Source organism: Strigops habroptila, chromosome 3 (genome assembly GCF_004027225.2).
Source record: "Strigops habroptila isolate Jane chromosome 3, bStrHab1.2.pri, whole genome shotgun sequence".
In the NCBI taxonomy this organism is placed as follows: Eukaryota; Metazoa; Chordata; class Aves; order Psittaciformes; family Psittacidae; genus Strigops; species Strigops habroptila.
Genome location: NC_044279.2, coordinates 79061110 through 79079885, shown reverse-complemented (window position 1 = coordinate 79079885; position 18776 = coordinate 79061110). Strand labels below are relative to the sequence as shown.

Below are 18776 nucleotides of genomic sequence, written 5' to 3'. Positions count from 1 at the left end.
GATTGATGTAAATCCTTGTTTTGAAGGACAGGTTTTCCTCCTCCTTTATAGAAGACAGCTGCTCCGAGTAGCCCTTCAGAAACTAACACTATTTAACAAGGATTTTTTTAAAGATGTGCACTTCACAGGAGTTCCACTAGATGCTCACCATTCTTCAAATGCACTTTCAAATCACAAGTAATAGGCACCTGCCTTTTTCACTGCCTGTGTTTTTCTAATTCAGTTAAATTACCACACACATTTCAGTTTTGGCCCTTGTGTAGGCTAGTTTTAAAGAAATGTTACACACAAGTAACAGGAAGGTGAGGAAATGATCTTGGGGTCTCCATGTCACATTGTCCAGCTGCTACCTGGTATCAGGACATAACACACCTCAAAATGTCTCACCTTATACAGAAGGATAGCTTCAAACAGAAACCTGGATCTTCCACTAAATGACATTTCCGTCAGATGACGGAAGCATTGCTCTCGCACACTATGAGTCAGTATAAAGGCTACTTATTTTCACTGTGCTGTATTGGTAGCAATGTCCACGTCCCTTTAGACTGCTTTTGGAATGGCACAGATAAAAGCAGTATTTTACAGCTGCAGCAAGTTCAAGAAGATAAAAAAAGTCCCTGTGTGCACTTTCGTCATATTCTCCTGCCTGCCTCAGGTGAGACTCATAGCACTTGGACACCTGTGAGGCACAAGTCTTGCTAATTAAATACTTCTGTCTGTCTCAGCATTAAACTCTGAGAGCATGAGGGACATAAAAGCAAGCCACAGAGAGATCACAAGTCTGTGTGGGTGAGGACCTGATCTGGAATGAAGGAGCAGGACCTCTGGGGGTGTCTGCGCTGTTCTTCTGAAATGGTTGATCCATGAAAGACTAAGGCATAGGTGTGGAGGAAGAGAATGATGATTTCCTGCCTCTGCCAAATTAGTAGTTTATTTTGAAGAGGACAGGAACATAGTAGGGGGAGGTTATGGGTGCAAGCCAGCACCATGGGGAGCCAGATGCTCACTCTTTCACAAACCAGACCTCATTGCGTCGCCCATAAGGCTTCATAGGGGGGTCGTAACCATTGCAGAAGTAGAAATCCTTGTGGTATGCAGCTTCACTCCCCAGAGCAGACTTCAGCTTGGCAGCATAGTTGACATAATCCGTCTCTTTGGCATAGCCACCAAACTGCCTGTAAAGAAACCAAACATAGAGAGGTGCTGAGCAGTCCTGGCAAAGCACAGAAAGGAAAAGAGAGAGAACAATATATAGCCACAATATATTTAGCTACACTTTTTGGTCCAGGTCCTGCTGAAATACACTCACACAGGTGCTTTTATTTGTGAACCAGCACACTCTGTAACAGATGACGTCTCAAGGGTTACACAGCCAGAGTGCAGTCACCCACCGGCAGACCCCAAACACACCCACAAGTATCAGTCAGCAGAATGGCTCTGCCCTTTGAACCAATGCCATATCAGAGGAACAGCTTCCTAGAACACAAGGTTATCTCCAAGTCTGCTCAACCCACACTCAATACACCAATGCTGTCAACAGCTACATTCACTGTGGTACGAAAAGCGTCTGCTGGAAGCCAGATCACGAAAGGAAGACAAACTCTAACTAGTCCAAGGAAAAGGGGAGCTAGGAAGAGAGATGTTAGAAATTATAGCACATGATGCTATTTAAAAGGGGTGGGCTGGAATTGATCTGGTTTATGCTGACCTCCCACCAACAGGAACTGTTTCCACATCAGCCTGCACCTCACCGCCCTGCCTCAGAGCCAAGGCTTGAGACAAAACAGCTTGTTCTTGCAGAAGTAGACCACATCGGCAGCAAAGGCCAGGCAGCAGTCACAAGCAAGGAAGGAAACAGACAGATGAGACTCAGCCAAAACAGTTCAAGATAGGAGGCAGGGGAACATCCAAGGGGTTCAATACAATGTGAAAAGCTTATTGCTATTGTGATGCTGGTTTGAGTCCAGGTTGCCAGTCAACAGCTGAAGAAGACATTCAAAGGTGATTTGAAGCAATGCAATGGCTGCTTGCTTCCACGATGGACTCTAGCATCAGTCCATCTAAATGAGGCTTCATCTGGCACCCGTAGTTTGATGCAAACCACACCAAAGGATGTGGTTTGCATCTTGATGGTCTTGATGGTCTTGATGACTAAGAAACAGCTGGATCCCAGAAAGTGGGGAAAACAATAGTTTTCAGAGATTAGAAATGACTCAGTACCTTCATATTCACCCTCCCCTGCTCTTCGTCTCCCCAGGCGAAACAAAAAGCCTTTCAGGGTTAACCTCCATACTTGTTTTCCCAATGAAAAATACACACGTATTTCAAATCAGAGGAAGACGGCTAATAATGAGAAATGAGATAAAACACCTGTCTTCAGTCTAGAAAGACACCTCCCTCTCTTTCTACCACATGCACTCCTTGTACAGCAAGTCACCTGGTAAAACCAATGCTGCTCTTCAGAGCAAGCCTCAGAACTCGGCACTTGGGACTGGAAATCCCAAGATGCACTCCTTACGTGGAATAAATGGTCATCCCCTGTCTCTCTTCAATCTTAATGCTTTCATCGCTAGGACAAGGAGGGTTGGCTTGAAACTGGCTTGGGATCCGCAGAGAGACCTTCACTTTCTGCTGTAAAGCGCCATCTTCAGCAGGAAAAGCAGTGATGGAGACAGGAGCAGTCATGCCCATACCAATCCCTGAAAGAGAAACAGACATTACTGAAGTCTAGGTTCTCAGGAACTCACAGAATTAGCAGGTGATTCACAAAAGCTAATTTTAGTTTAGGAAAACTCCTCCCACTGAACTCCTGGCATAGTCAATCAAGAGTGGAGTCCTGTGGGGCATGGAGAACAGCCACATTAGGCTTCTGCTTGGGCCAAACTTCTTCCTCCACTGGCTACACAAGGACCCTGGGAGATAAGGGCTCCAGGTGACCTTTAGAAGGCTTTTTATTAATGGTCCTGATTTTGTGGCTCTCAAATGCACAGCTTGCACCACCAAGACACTCTGTTCTAACAAATCACCTCTAACACAACAGGGTCTATAGTTCTGGAGCTGGTCAGTGATACGTGTAAATTTTCATCAGTATATAAATTGTTATCATCTGCATGTACAGGTCCATAGCGAGTCCTGCACATCCACAGCCCGTACTGTGTAATACGAGCTTTCTCCTAAACCCTTCCAAATGCTTCCAGACATCCTACAAGTTCCAGTGCCCCAAACCTCAGAGCTGTTATGGCTCTCAGGAGGATTGTCCATGCTATCCACATTCAGGAACAGCATGCTGCTTTTCTGCTCATTACTGCCAAGAGGCACCACATGGCACTGAAGAATGTTTTTCTTCCCTCTTCTTCTTTTAGCAGTCGGGAATCTTCAAAGCTCAGGATCAGGCAGCCACAGAACCCGTTGAGATCAAGCCATCTTTCTCATTTATTTCACTTTGATACTATATCTGTCTCTCTCTTCGGCACATGTTATAAAAGGTACCCCTTCTCCTACAGCAACAATGATATACACCTTTCCAAAACATGCAGAGGGAAATGGCATTTGCAGCAGCATCCAGCTCCTACTCCCATACAGACTATACAAGTCCCTCTACCAGATGCCCAAGAAAGGTGCGTGAGCAAATGTATATGCTTCAGAACTACTCCATTGTCTTCTCCTCCTGCTACAGATGGTTACTGATGCACGTACTTTAGTAAATTCAGAATTATAAGCAATCACCTGGAAGCACCATTATAAAACACTATGAAGTACCATTAAAAAGCAAGCCCATTGTTCATTACCCTTTCATGCATAAAAATAGCCAGAGTATATGATAAAACATCAAGGTCATAGAGTTATTTCACTGCCTACAAGGGCACATCATAGAACCAAAGTGCCCCAGATACTTTGGATTTCATCAGCTACTGCTCACCCAGGGAGCTGTGACAGGTAACACGTGTGCCTGTCCTCACATTATCCCAGCTGCAAGGTAACTCGTTCCTGCTTGAACAAGTCATTTTTGAGATTTTACCCTGAAACGGAGATGAGTTAAGAGTGGAATCATTGCATGAGTTGGCTAGGCACACTTTAACCTGTAGCAAGTTTGTTTCTCCCAGCAAGAGGCCATCCCCATCACAGAATGGGAGCTACAAGCCAGGTGGGCTTGTGGTGCCATCACCTCCAGCCAGCCAGCCAGCCAGCCAGCCAGCTTTCACCAAACCTCTGTGACCAGTAGTCAACCACAAACGTAGGCCAGGCCCCGCAGGGCGGCGAGCAGCTCTCACCCTTGTCATTGGTTCCTCCGACGTACTTGAGGAGCTTCAGCACACCTTCCTTCGAGGCTTCGTCGAACGGCTTCCCCAGCACTTCCACCACGGCAAACCGCCCGCCCTCGCACGCCCTCTCCTCGTAGCTGAGCTGCTCCTGAGGACGGAGTCAGAGATGGAGAAGCTGCCTGCTGCCCGGATGGGCTGGAAGAAAAGCGCTGCCCGGAGGACACCCGCTCCCCCTCGCAGCGCCTTATCCGGCCCCGCTGGCGGAGAAACCCCCAGGGGGAGCAGACCCCAGCCGCCGCACTGCCACCTACCTTCTCCCCCTTGCTCAGCACTTGGTAGGGCCATGCCTCCACCGTGCTCAGCAGGGAGTTCTTGATCATGCCCAGCATGGCGCCGCTAGGCTCGGCGCGTCTTGGCAGGGCTGGGTTCGGCCCCGCTCGGCTCGGCCCCGCTCGGCTCGGGTGAGGTGGGAGGACCCGAGGGGACCCCCCGCCGCCCGAAGCGCGGCGCACCGTCCCCAGGGGGAGCCCGGGGACCGCTTGAGTCGCGGCGGCAAGGCGGGAGTAACCGGGCTCAGTGGGACTCGGAGAACCGACCGCGTCCCCGGGGGTAAAGTAACGGAGGTCGCCGGGTACGTGAAGAGTAATAGCGTGCGGGAGCAGGCGGTATTCATCTGGGGAGAGAGGAGGCGTGGAGGAAATAAAGCACAAGGGGGCAGAAGTACAGACAGAACTGTCATGCGTCACGTGGAAGTGCACAGCTCTCCTGAAATTGCAACATCATAACGTTTGTTTGTTTAATAAGCGGAACTGAGGGGATCACAGTCGCTGCCTTTCAAGACAGTGAATTTAAGACAGTGTTCTGCGTGTCTGTGGGTGTTGAAAGCTTTAGGTAAGGGGTCGATCTTGGAAGCCTCTGTTGCTACTTGCTGTCTCTCTGCTGACGTGTTCACAGCCCAACGGGTCAGCTCTGTTCATAACTCTAGTTGGGTATCTTCCCAGGAATACATGGAAAGGAACACAACAGGGGTCTTAGATGGCTTATAAAGCTGGCAATATTTATGTGCATGGAGGACTTAGATCCTTAATCTAAATACAACTAAAACAAGTGGGTTTTAGTTGTATAAGCCATGTCAAAGAGCAAGTGCCACCTAGAGAAAATGCCTTGCCCAGGATCGTTTAAGAAGAGGATAGTGAAGGCAGTATATCAGTCCCTGGGGCAGCCACAGGTCGTAGAATCACAGAATGGTTTGGGTTGGAAAGAACCTTAAGATCATCCAGTTCCAACCCCCTGACACAGGCAGGGACACCTTCCACTAGACCAGGTTGCTCCAAGCCCCGTCGAACCTGGCCTTGAACACTGCCAGGGATGGGGCAGCCACAGCTTCTCTGGGCAACCTGTGCCAGTGCTTCAACACTGTCATGGACCAGCCTCCCCAAATGTAGGGAGAGGTGGCAGATGTGGCGGAGGTACACAGGCGCTTTTTCAGCTGGACTCCTGCCTCCTCAAATAGAAGGTGAGTGCCACAAAAGCAGGCTGATGCACTACTTTCGTATACTCTTGAAGAGCAAAAGAAAAGAAAAAAGAAAAAGAAAATTATAAAAGGAATGTGACATTCTCATCTAGAGAGAGAGTCATGCAAAAGCAAAGAAGTTAAAGCAGCTTGCCATGCTCATCTGATCAAACAGGCCATGTTGAGGTCGGGGAGCAGGACTGAAGCCTCACATGGACTTTCACAGAGTGAATGATGGGCTGCTATCAGTGGTGACAAGGCCACAGATCTAGTAATTTATTAACGATTTATATTATTTGGTTTATTCACCATTATGCAAGAAATTGCAAAATTTTAATATACATTGCACACTGCAGCTTGTTTCCTTTTAAAACAAATGGTAAGTTTCTCCATTGAGCTGAGGAGTGTTATCAAAAATACCAACTTGTACATTATCAGTGTAGGAATACATGGACTGGGTCAGACTAGAGGTCTATCTTGCCCAGTTCTCTATCTCTGGCAGAAGCTGTGGTGGACATCCAGAAGTACAAGCATGCAGTGATCTGGTCTGGCCTTCCATCTCCAGCCATCTTGGACTGAGGGACTGAGAGAAGTCTTGTCTTTCTGTTTCAAGTAGTCTTCAATTGATTTTACACAATTTCAGGTTGCCTGATAAAATGGTCATGTCTAAAATATGAACATGAAAGCTGACATTTATGGTTGATACATATAATGGTCATTATATATTCTTCCTTCAGACAGTCCAAAGTGACCAGCAGACCCTACAGCCCCAAGCAAAGTGTGTAAAGCAACCCCTGGACAGACCAGCAGTCTGTGCAAGCATGCAGCTGATGCTACAGCATAGCCTAGTAGCTCTGAATGCAGAATAACGAGGAGGAGGCCTCTCTCTCTCCTGTTATTCCTGTAATTTAGGTAATTATATTCTGGGATCAAAATACTCTACATTTCCTGAGAAATTATAATGACAACCTCACCAAAGACACAACTGTATCATTTTATCAGCCTTTTCACAGGCTTGAATTTTCCCTTGTCTAGCTAAGCAGTGTTTCAAATTCCCAAGCAAAAGCCAAGGAGAGTCCTCCCAAGTTCGAGTTTTGTTATTTTCTGAAAACCTGCACTCAGAGAATTTACTCTGGGAAATATTTATCAGATTTTCTCACAAGCTGTTTATATCTCCCCCACTTGACTCCCAGGTTGCAGACAAAATGCTGATTGTGTTACTTCTTCTGGTTAATTCTGAAAGATTTAATATGAAACTAGTTTTTCTCCTTTCCCTCTGGAGGTTGTTGTTAGTGTCACTGAACTTCTTTCCAGAAACTCAAGCCTTGGAAATCCTTAAGTGTCTGCATCCTCACTATTTAAGACTGGAGAGTGTTTGCAAAAGAACTATCATGCCAGCCTCCCCTACACTATTTAGACATAATCATTCTTTATTTCTGTTCTCATAAATTGCTTCATCCAGACCTTTAAAAAATTAGTTTATTTTCCTCTCTGTCCATATGTTTCAACAGATTTCAGGTATGCAATTGGCTGTAACACTAGATAGGAATCTTTGTATTGGATTTAACTTTAGAGACCTGACGGGCAAACCCACTCTATCCTCTGTTTAGCGCATAATTTGATTTCTGCACTGTTTTTATCACCAGTTTTATTGTCAGGAACCCACAGGCAAAAATAATCTGGGTATGATGGGTACTCCCTGAAGCACCAAAGCCCTTGGGGCGCATAGTTGGTAAATGTATGGAGGTCAGTGCTTGCATGTAGAGAAGATACTTTGCAAATTAGACACCAACTGAAGTATTTTCTGTGATTTTGGGGACTGAACTGTGTTTTAAGCTATTTTGGAAAACGCTTCTAGACACCTATCTATGCCATAAGGCATGTAAATAGTTTTGAAAATACATCCTCTGCTTTACAGGGGTCTTGGCAGAAGTCAATGTGACGTTTTTCAGAGCGCTGGAAATTCTGAACGTATCTGCTGAATAGCAAGGTTCTGAGTACCCAGTTCCAGGTAGCTAAAAAAAAAAAAACCTCTTTGCAGAAGGTGGATTTTCAAATTTGGTCCCTAGAGTCTGACACATCTTCAGTCTTGAAACATGGTGCATAGATCAAGGTTATCCAACCCTACCCACCCTCTGAACATGTGAACAGAGCATTCTTTGCATTGATGGAGAAAAGGTTAAGGCTGTATCTTAGAACACAGCTTCCTCTCTCCCTGCCTGCCCAGCTGTAAATGCCAAGCACTAATCTATCTGCATTCAGCAGGCATTCAGCACTTTTGGAGATCAAATTCCCTAGCTGTTTCAGATGGAGTACTGTAAAAATAGGACAGAGAGAAAAATTCACCTGATCTTTATAGAAAGAGCTTCCTCTGGTAAACAGAAAGAATGACTGTATAGCCTTAGGGTATTCACGCTCAAGTAGACTGAGCTTGTCAACTCATTTTGCTTGGGACACAAAACAGCCGTCATTGAAGAACAAGGTCAGGTTTCACCCACTGAGTTACATTTGAAAGGCAGTAACAAAATGCAGAAGTTCTGGTCTCCTTAGTAAAGCTGTCTTGTATGTCCTTTATTCTCTCTAGCAGCATCCCATTGAGAAAGGCTTAAGCAGATGTTAGAAAATAAAGATTTCCCTTTTTTTCTGGTAGAGAATTAACTCCTCTGAGGTCTCCTGCGAACATACAACCTTCTCCTATGCATTGGAAGTCTCCGCAGCTGAGTATTTCCGCGCCTCTGGCTTTGCTGCAGAGCGTTCAGTCGGATAGGAAGGACAGTTTTGCTGATAACATTGAGGCGCTCATTCAGCTCTTCCAGCCTTTTCCTCATCGACTGGACTTCCCTCACAAGATTGTCCACAGCTGCAGAGACAGGGCGGAGACTACAAAGAGAGGAATACAGGAGAATAACACAGTGTAGGGAGTGTTCCTGAGCATGCAAAATATATTTCTATGGCCTTGTGTTTCTTGGTAGGTAAGGGCCCTTCATGATGAAAGAGTTGCAAGCAACCATTAAAAGATGCTTCTAAAGCCACCCTGCCCCTTGGGCACTGGGAATTCATCTGAGATGTCCCTGTCTGAACTCAGGAAACCATGAGCTTCAGGACCAGTGTGGGCATTATGGTCTTTCCATCAGCACCAAAGCACAGCTGGGTCAGCACTGAATGACAGCTGGTTCATGAGCTCCCAGAAGCACTTCACAGAACTCCTGCTTTAAAGGGGGGAGATAAAAACCACCCTGCTTGGCTGGAACCAGCAGGAGTAGAGAAGAAGGGAGCAGTAATGTGCAGGATCACCTATGAAGACTTCCCAGTGAAGGGCATGTTGCTGCATGCCATGGCGCAACTGTGATTGCACAGCTCCTGGGTCACCCGAGGCTGTGCCTCTGCCTGAGCTGAAGGAGGGAGAGAACCAGGTTTTACATCAGGGTTTGGCAAGGTGTAAGCTGTACTGATGCATTGGGGGTAACCTTGTCTCTTCCCTTGAAGGGCTTTCTCTCAGTCTCTCTTTGGGCGTTACAAAGCTCTGATGCTCATTCTAATCTCACCTGATATTAATTAGTATCAATTAGCCTCGCTGTTAACCAGGAGCAGACATGGAGGCTAAGCCAGTGAGTCCCATGGATTACTGTCAGTCCTCAACATTTCTAATGGACCAGCCTCTGCCCTTGCCAGCAAACTCTTAATTCAAAGCCCTATGCAGGAAATATGGCTGAAGAGTCTCATTACATCTCCCTGGACTAAAGTTAGAGCTCTCCAAATACATGACTTAACATTGGCCCTAGTAATCTTACGCACCAATGAATTTCAGCACTGGCAGTGTGAAAGTTATGAATTCAGCCACCATGCAGCCAGAGAGAAATTGACTTGATGGCAAAGGCCAACACATAATCTGTCAACCATATACTCCTGAAACCTTAATTTGTATAAATATTGTGTGACCTTCTAACTAGTGGCATTTTATTCTTCTCACCTTTCCTCTTCAACTGCTTCAATGCATAGCAGTTGTGGACAGACTTTATTTTTTCTTTTTCCTAAAGAGAAAGATGAGTTATGGAAGAGGACCACTTGCTTTACAAAGAATTCTGATTTAAATGATTAGTTTTCTAGTAATCCCCAGTATTCCCTCTCTCTCTTTCATTGCCTTTCCCACTGTTTCTGGAAATAGGAGATTGAAGTAAATTTTGTGAGTATGCTCAATCATTAATATTTCTTGCAATGCAAAGGGGGAAATATGATGACATGGACTAGTGAATAGCTTTCTCAGATATGGGTGTTAGAGACTGAAATAAAAAACATCATAGGCCATATCAGCTGCTTTTCCCTGCCCTGTGGTCAAGTCCGTGTGTGGATTTATAGCACAATTCATTTTTCCAGCCTGTTGTCACAGAAGTGAGATGCCAAGGACAGGCTGCATTTTTTTTTTTTTAGGATAACTCTTCTAATACTGTCATGGCAACAGCAAATGTTTCACAATAGTCAGCAGACTATTCGGTTTACTAATCAGAGCTGCTAGCAAAACAGATACCAAGACAGTGGGATTCATCTCCCCACAACTGAGCAATCTCTGAAAGCTCATCTTAAAGGAGATGAATCCTGCTTAAGGAAGGACATCCAAGAGAGGACAGAACCCACCTCCAGATGAGGGGAATTACCTGGAGAACTCCGGCAGTAAAGCATTTGGGTTGTTCAGCAGGGTATGCTTCATTTGCCAGAAGATGCCATTTCCCCATTTCTCAAGGGTCTGAGTAATGCTGTTAATGCCTTCTATGTTGACCTTGTCAGCTGGGTTAGCAGGAGGAGAGGAAAACAAATGTGACCAAACAAGAAAACATGAGCCAGTGGTCTGAGTTCAATTCCACTTCCCATCACTCAAACTGTGTTGTAATGAAATGCCAAATATTAAACATACAGAGGATCTAAATTAAAAAGCAGATAACTCGCCCTCACAGCATAATTCTCGGCCTCCAGGTGCCTGCGTTTTCTGTTGTCACTGGATACCCCAGCCGATTATTTCTAAACACATTTTTCTCTCCAGAAATCTCAGCACCTACCCAGGAATCAAGAAAGAGCACTCATGAATGAGCACTGCGTGTCTCACTCCAAAGCACGAAATAGGCAAATCTTTAGCTCTGAATCACTGAACAGCTCCCAGGCTGACCAACAGTTCTTACCGCCTTCTCTGTAGTTCCATTTCTGATGCTGGTCCAGAAAGTCCTCCTGAGATTTACTGAAGGGCAAGAGGATGAAGAAGAGGAAAAGAGGAAGAGTCACCATGATGGCTGTTCGTAGGATTTTGACTTCCCCCTGCTCTGTGGAGACAAAAAAACCCTTGCTAACTGCTTTATTTCTCTCTTTCCTCTCTTTCTCCTCCTCTCGTCTGCCACCCCAGTACCAAATTTCTCTCTGATAATATATTTCTCTAAGATTTTGTTCAAGTTGCTCAGCCTAGCTTTTACAGAAGCAGAGGGGCTTTTCTTTTTCACAAGTGCAAACCTCCTTACTTTTTTTTTTTTCAAGCCATTGAGTGGTACAGAGATGCTTCATTAACTGGCAGCAGCTAGGAAAGAGGCTTTGCTTCATATGTAGTGTGTTGGGATAGCCTCTTATAGCTATACATGTTCTATCAATGAGGTATAGACGTGCTATGAGGTACACCTGCATCCCCACTTTGAAATTAGGGCAAGCAAGGTACAAACCAGTAAAGCCATTTATCAATGCTTTAATAGATGCCAGAATAAAAAATTGTTCTTTTTGATCTGATCCATTAACCAGTGTCAATAACTGAGATGCTGCCCAGTGATGGAGCCTCCAAGGTAATCCCACCTGCCATATACCTTGTGCTGGTGTCAGGGGATCAGTTCATCCTGAGCAAACCTGCAGAGTAGGTGAGACAGGTACATGAACTCACATGAGCATTTGCCTAAGTTCCTTGCCTTCTTTCAAGTTTACCATCATTTCCAAGCCAATGGAGTCAACCGTAACCTACAGGCCCTCCTGGACAAGTACTGTCTCTAAATGTAAGAGGATAGATCAGTCTCTCCACAGCCTACTCATGCTAATTTGTTATTCTGTCTTAATTAAGTAGTCCCTCAGTGTTGAATCTGATATTTTTGGGGTTTGGGTTGTTTTCTTTTTAATGACATGAACAGCTGCTCTGGTAGAAACTGGCTGGAAATACCAATTATGAACATACTGCTCATAGCAAACAGAAAAAAATGCATTGCCAAGTTCATGGGGTTTAGTGGCAATTTCAGTCATCTGTAGTCACAGTGATGGAGTGGCTCATGTGAGAAGTAGGCACATTCAGAAAATCCAAATTATTCCCTTTTCAGGTTCATGCATCGAAAGTCTAAGACCTCACTGCAAAATATGAGGATATTAAATTGCTTTTTGAATGTCATATAACCCTCATTTCCTAACCATTTGGGAAGAATTCAGCCACCTCAAAACCTACAAGGAGAGGTAGCAGATAAAGCAGTACATAAATAAATCCTTTTACTTTGTGCATTTCCTACATTCAATCACTAGTGTTTTTTAATTCCAACTGCATTTATTTTTCCATCTATTTAAAATAGCAGTATGAATATAGCCATACTGATGGAAAATGTCACACTACTTTAAAAATATTACTTTCCACCTGTCAGGATGTATTTTGTGCTCAGTATTCTTTTCCTAATTGCAATATTCATTTAAAGTAAAAAAAAAAAAAAAATAAATTGCCCTCTTCCTATCTCACACATAGATACACCTCGTCTTCCCCCCAACTAAAAGCAGCCAAAATGAAGATCTCTAAGACGGTTTGATGATATCACCAAAGCACATCATGGAAAGGTCTTCATGTACCTTCTTGAAACTATTTGCATTGACACCACAGCTCCTCTGTCTCTCTGCTTTTCCAGATAAATACTCCAGCCTTTAGACCTTTTATTTTTAATTCTTTCTTTTGATGGCTGTGCACTGCATATGACTTTTTTAATCTTCCCTGATGGAAAAGGACTTACCAGACACCAACGTCTCTAATAGCAAATGATTTGAAAAAGCTGCCAACATCAAGGAGGCAGTGTGGCTTCCCAGCTCATTTTAAAACTTCCTGATGAGATTGTCCATTCCTACACCCTTTCCACCTCCCACCTGTTTCAATACCCAGGGCTGGGACACTTTGATCTTTCTGTATTTGTTAAAAGAAGGGTGGTGATAAATTCCACCTATGTCTGATACTGAAAATTCACCCTACTTGACCTCAAACTTTTTAAAACATCAGATGTCCAAATGAATCACAAGACCCACATGCTCGTCACAGACCAGTTTTTTGTAGTTTTGCTCCCCGCATTCCTGAGGGCCTACTGTAATTTATTATCATAGTAAATATCAGGTTATAATAATCTTTGAAATAGATTCCTATATTTCAGACACTTACACAGAAATTGAGCAATCTTCCCTCTCTTAGGTGGAATTGTAGAAGGCAAATGACTATTCACTAATAAGGTTTTCTAGCAGAAAAAGTCTGCAGGGTCATCTGTAATAGGAACCAGTTGCCAAGCCTGTTGCAAATACATCTTTGGATCCATTGCAGTGTTTCACTGGAAAATACTGTCAGGGTAGAACATGGATTGATAAGCAGGGAAAACTTTCTCACATCTTTGGATTGAAGCTCTTTCCTAAATCTAGAGAACAACAATAACAGCATAGTAGCTTAGCTATTGTTACTATTAATTACAATAATATGGCATGCTCTCTGAAGGGAAGTTACGTTATACTCTGCCCTTGGAGCAGGGTAGGCTCAGTGGTGCACCGGACAGTCCCTTCGTCTGCAAGCAATGAAGATAGACATATTCATCTCACTATTACACCATTTTTTAATTTTTTTTTTTCATTCTTTTAACCTCTCAGTTCCTCGCTCTCACATTGTAAAAGAGCTGTGCTAGCTCAATACCCCAAGCACAGCCCTGCCAGGGTCTGCAGTTGTGCTGTCCATACCTGAATCCCTGACCCAAAGCAAAGGAGCACTGCCAGGGTTTGAACACCCATCTCTGTACCGCTCTGATTTATCCTTTCTGTTTCTTGCTGCTCCAGTATACTCCATTTCCAGTGCTCATCCCTCCTTACATGCAGAGGGGAATGACAACAGAGCACTGATGTTTCATTGGTACCTGCCCCAGCCTTTGACACACTGAGGTCAAGTGTGATGGCAAAGTTTGCTACTGCTCCTGGGTTGTGCTGCCTGCTAGGATATGGGGGAATTGTCTAAATTATCCTCTCCTGGTGCCAAACACAGCTTCATTTCAGAAAGCCCTCTCTCCCCTGAAGCCTGAGGGGAACATACTGTTCCTACTGCAGACAGAGAAGTTGTTGCACTACGATTCAGAGCTTGCCTGCCCCTTGTATACCAAGAGGGCTTGAAACCTTTCCCTGCACTTCTGGCTGCTCTAAACACATACATGCCCAAGATGCCATGCATGAGCATCCCTGTGTGTTAGCTCAAGCCCATGCTTGCTTTGAGAGGAGGATTTTGTTGATTAGAGGTAGCAGTCACTGTAGCGATACCTAAAATGAAAGATATTTTTGCTGCAGTACTGGGCTGCAAGTGAATTAGCTTTGCGGTTTTCATTTGAGACCTGTTCCTCTCTCATAATTTTCCCAAGTTCCTCTTGAGCTACTTTCAAACTAAAGCTGAAGAGTGATACTGGGGTTTGGGTTATTTGCAGAGAAATAAAATATACTTTTAAATGAATCAAGGAGTTTGATCTCAGGTAAACCATAAACACATAAAATGTAGCTCTCCAATAGATATTTAAACATCAAAGTAAGTTTAAGATTCTCTATTTTGTAAAGGATCTTAATAGATAATAAAGGTATTTTCACATACTGTTGGAATTTCTCTATTTTTATTTCCCTTTGCAATATTTTAAGAGTATTTTAAGGTTATACTACTCACACCCAACTAAAATGTTCTGGGCTTTGTATAAAGTCAAAGAAGGATTAGGTGCTATATAGCAAACAACTTCACATTAAGAAAACATAGAGTAGCTGCACACAATTTCTCAGTTAATGCCAGTTCTGCCAGAGCTCCCAGGCTGGGATCCTGAAAAGACTCTGAGCTTGTAGAGGAGAAAGCTGCCAAGACTGTGAGTCCAGAACAATCAAAGAATTTGCAAGCTCTACTTGCAAAGTGGATGGCATTTGTTAGCTCTCCAAGCAGAAAAAAACCCCAAACAGGGTCATACAAACATTAGCATATGCTTGTAGTATTATGTAATGGTGGAAAGATCAAGAAAAATGCCAAGAGCAAGTTAAGAAGTTGGATCCCACAATATTAACCCAGCCACACTGGTACAGCTAGAACATCACCTGTTTCAAGTGACTAAGTGATTTTTAACCTGGTTAAAAATCCATTGTAATATGTTATTTTTTTGTTGATATGTGTGTGGGTATAATGTTATATGCTGGTACATGCCACACCCAGCTTTGGGTTGTGTAGGAATAACAGTATCTTGACCTTCTCAGGTTTGGCAATGTATTTGAATTAAATAGTGCTTTTGCATATAATTAAGAGTTACACTGCTTGTTTTCTACCTGGATGTTGTGTGAAAGCAAAGAACACCTGAATCCCTCAAATAGCCTGACCATCCTGCTAAACAAAGGGATCCAATTGACAGCCCCGATGACGGACAGCTAGGGTGATGCTGTTGCCAGCAGGCAGGCATACTGATGCTAAAGAAGAAAACAAAAAATAAGCCATCCAGGTGCAAAACCCACATCTACTGCAAATCATAACATTAGTAATTGTTGGTTTGGAGGAGGTAATATACACATTTTGCCTCTTCTCCTGGTGTACCTGCTTTTTCAGGATATGTCTTATCTCCATTTCTCTCTCATTTAGAGCTTGGTGCTCCCTCTTAAGAAGTTTCCTCTCTCCCCCTGGATAGGCACCCACAGACCTTGCATTCTGCATGTCTGCCTGTCTGGCTGTCTCTAAGGATTTGCTCACTCTTCCTTTCTCCCTCCTCCTTTCACTCTGCACATCCCTGTTCTTTGGACATGTAGGTAGCAATCCTTCAACCTCCAAGTCCATGCCAGTCTGCGTATGTTCCCTCTCTCCTCTGTGGCTCTTGCCACAGGTGCCTTTAGAGTCCCTTAACCCAACAAGCTCTTTCTGAGGTGCATGGATGTATCTCCTTCAGAGGAAGAAACAAAATATTACTGGGAAAGAAGGCAGAGAATTGCATACAAGTGTTACCTGCGCTCTTGAGCCCAGTCCTTCCGTGACGAGGCTTTGAAATCTCTGCCTCCCTGCTCCTCTTCTCCTCACCACCCCCTCTGCACTTCAGCTTGCAATGAGTGACGTGTCCCTCTTCATTTCCCCGCTTTCCGTGTTTCCACAGTCTTTCCATGGAGCCTCCTCCAGCTGTACCTCTCCTACCCTTCCCTCCCACTCCTGCGAGTTAGCCATCTCCCCCCACACATGGGAGCCTTATGGGAAGGAAAGCCTGGGCTATGGAGCCCCTCTCGAAAGCAGTTCCGTCTGCAAGGACACCCGTATATACTTGCCCCTGGTTCTTTTGGGCAGCTCTCAACTGCTGGCTCTCCAGCACAGCTGTATAACTTCTCTTACTCATCACAGTTTCCACTATGCAGCGCTTCTCTCTGGCTGCTTGAACCCTCCGGCCATCTCGCCATGAATTTGTTCACCGTGTTATTCCTGTCTTTTCACAAACATGCCAATTAATTCCCTGCTGATTAGTTCATTTCTGATGCATTCTGCCAAATCTGTTTCTGGTGGAATAAACAAGGAGGGATGAATCGGCTGCAGTGTTATCTTTTTTTTTCCCTGCCCTCCTCCTCCAGGTCCGTGCCAAACCAAACAGGCTCAGGTCTGGTCAGTACTCGATAAAGAGATATCCGAAGAACTGCAAGGTGTTAAAGTGATGATTTTTGTGAAGCATGTGGAGGACCCCTGACTCTGGTCCCATGTTCTTGTCAGACTGACATTTTGCTGTGGTTTGACAGGATGTGCAGCCACCACAGCCTGAAGCTGCACAATCGCTGCACACCCGGGCTCATGACTAGATCAATGGCACGGCTTGTGAGTGCCTTGGCCAAATCTGCATTCTTCCTGATATTACTTCTCCAGTATCAGCTGGCAACAACACCCTCTCTGTTTCCCAACTAGCCTATTCTTATTTAACTATATTTCCCACAGCCAAAATGTCTGCACTCAGCAGTGAGAAAAAAGGACTGTCCAGCCACTCAGAATAAAACCACCCAGAAGTAAGGAACCAGATAGTGCAACTGTTACAGACAGAGCAGTTACAAACACAGTATTATGATTACAGCAAAGTGATGCTAGTTTCCCAATGATAAGGAGTGGATCAGGGAGGAAAGCTGAGTGGCACTAAGCACAGTCCATAAATATCAGCCAGCACTATTATTTAGTCAGCCGTTTAAATCCACTCAAGAGAGAGGCTGAACTGGGACCACACTCAGGGGTATCTGCTTCTCTGACACCAGAAGCATGTGGTTTTGGCTGCTCCTTCTGTCCCAGTCCCACTGGCTCTGTGGCAGGGAAGTTTCTGAGAAGACTGCCTTGTTTATGGAGCCTTGCCACTGAAACAGCAGAATACTCATTTGCAAAGTTATAAAACACCAGTTTTCAAAAGCAGCCCACAATATACAGGCTTAACATAGACCAGCCTCCGGAGAAACTGGTAACCTATTTTTTCAGGGCTTAAACAAGCAAACAAAATGTCCAGGCAACAGGCAAACAACCCAAACAATCATCTGTCTCCAGCTGTTCCCCATTCAGCACGTGGAACACACAGTCCTGTTACGCTGCAGTTGCAACTTCCTGCAAAGAGGAAACGAACTGCTGACAGTTAGTGTGGGATGACAACGCAGGGTGGAGGCACACTCTGAGCAAGAACCCCCCCACGGCACGACACAGGGCACCAGCTGAGCCAACATGATGGGGAAACCCACACAGGCGTGGCAGCACACTCCCAAAACCTCGGTCCAAATCCAAAATGTGCTGGTGCAGGGTCGCAGTGTGTGCCCAATGTCTTTGTCTTGTGCTAGCAGCGTGCTACCTCAGGATGGCTCGCAGCAGGCAGGAGCGTGTATCACAGAAATTCCCCATTCCCTGTGCCTCCTCAGGGATTAGTGGGGGAAGCAGGATAGGAGGGAGCTCTGGCACTTCCCTTCCCTGTCCCCTGCCTGCTACCATCCACGTTCCCAGTGATGTGAAAGGAGCACTGCCCAGCCCACCATCGCCACCGTGCTGCATTCAGACAGGGATACCCAGCACCTATGTGCTATCACTGCACCACACTAAGCAGAGACCACGAACTTTAATACAACCAACTAACAAGAAACTCCCTCTCTTTTTTATTGCTACATTTCTGTGTTGTAAGCAACTGCAGGGTGTTCAGTCCACTCTCCTGCATGAGAATTGCTGCTTGCAGTCAGTTGTCTAAACTTGGAGTGCCAGCAAGAAGTTACTGAAAGCAGTGACACTGGAAAGGTCTCCTTATGGCACGTCCCACCAAAGAAGTCTTTACAAAGTCTTCTGCACTAGCCCTATTAGGCAGACCCCGGGTATCACTACAACTTGTGTAGCTCAGGTGAATATTGCATGCCCACAAAGCAACTCCAACACACCAGCATTTCAAAGGGTCAGGTCAGAAATCGGGCACAGCAAATTTACCTCAGGCAGGGTCTTCACCCTGCACAGGGCAGCAGGAATCAGTGTGGGCAGAAAGGGCTTGCACAGGCTTATCACTGATGAGGGGCTGGTGGCTGCATACTTTCATGCTTTTTGTCTTGTAACATTTTTCTAATAGACCACATTGCCAACCCAAAGCTCTCAGACTTCCAATCTTAACCCCAAGTATCTCATTTTTCAGCATCTGGCTTTTTCAAATCGCTTTGGAAAAAAATAAATAGAGTGAACAGCAACATTCACATAAATGAATGATTTATTTGCAGCTCCAGTTTTATTTTCACAG

General features: G+C 44.8%; 2 protein-coding genes across 2 annotated transcripts; both read right to left on the bottom strand.

The window, feature by feature from the left end:
• Window positions 1-909: 909 nt before the first annotated feature.
• Window positions 910-4961, bottom strand: HEBP1 (heme binding protein 1). Its single transcript, XM_030478101.1, has 4 exons — window positions 4574-4961; window positions 4272-4410; window positions 2519-2699; window positions 910-1175 (listed from the first exon to the last, which is right to left on the bottom strand). Exons 1-4 carry the CDS (start codon window positions 4649-4651, stop codon window positions 1004-1006), a joined length of 570 nt encoding a protein of 189 aa, XP_030333961.1. The 5' UTR covers window positions 4652-4961; the 3' UTR covers window positions 910-1003.
• A 3364-nt stretch (window positions 4962-8325) lies between these two features.
• On the bottom strand, window positions 8326-16172 carry LOC115604738. The gene is made up of 5 exons (XM_030478102.1): window positions 16013-16172; window positions 13193-13365; window positions 10947-11084; window positions 10428-10557; window positions 8326-8655 (listed from the first exon to the last, which is right to left on the bottom strand). Exons 3-5 carry the CDS (start codon window positions 11047-11049, stop codon window positions 8430-8432), a joined length of 459 nt encoding a protein of 152 aa, XP_030333962.1. The 5' UTR covers window positions 11050-11084; window positions 13193-13365; window positions 16013-16172; the 3' UTR covers window positions 8326-8429.
• Window positions 16173-18776: the final 2604 nt, after the last annotated feature.

Excerpts from the sequence above, each read along its gene's own strand:
- HEBP1 (XM_030478101.1), bottom strand. The coding sequence starts at position 4,651 with ATGCTGGGCATGATCAAGAACTCCCTGCTGAGCACGGTGGAGGCATGG. Across the intron at positions 2,700-4,271 it reads CGGAGGAACCAATGACAAGG|GGATTGGTATGGGCATGACT; the intron begins GTGAGAGCTGCT and ends TTTCTCTTTCAG. Across the intron at positions 1,176-2,518 it reads GGGATGACCATTTATTCCAC|GCAGTTTGGTGGCTATGCCA; the intron begins GTAAGGAGTGCA and ends GTTTCTTTACAG.
- LOC115604738 (XM_030478102.1), bottom strand. The coding sequence starts at position 11,049 with ATGGTGACTCTTCCTCTTTTCCTCTTCTTCATCCTCTTGCCCTTCAGT. Across the intron at positions 10,558-10,946 it reads ATGGAACTACAGAGAAGGCG|CTGACAAGGTCAACATAGAA; the intron begins GTAAGAACTGTT and ends CTGCTAACCCAG. Across the intron at positions 8,656-10,427 it reads TTACTGCCGGAGTTCTCCAG|TCTCCGCCCTGTCTCTGCAG; the intron begins GTAATTCCCCTC and ends CTCTCTTTGTAG.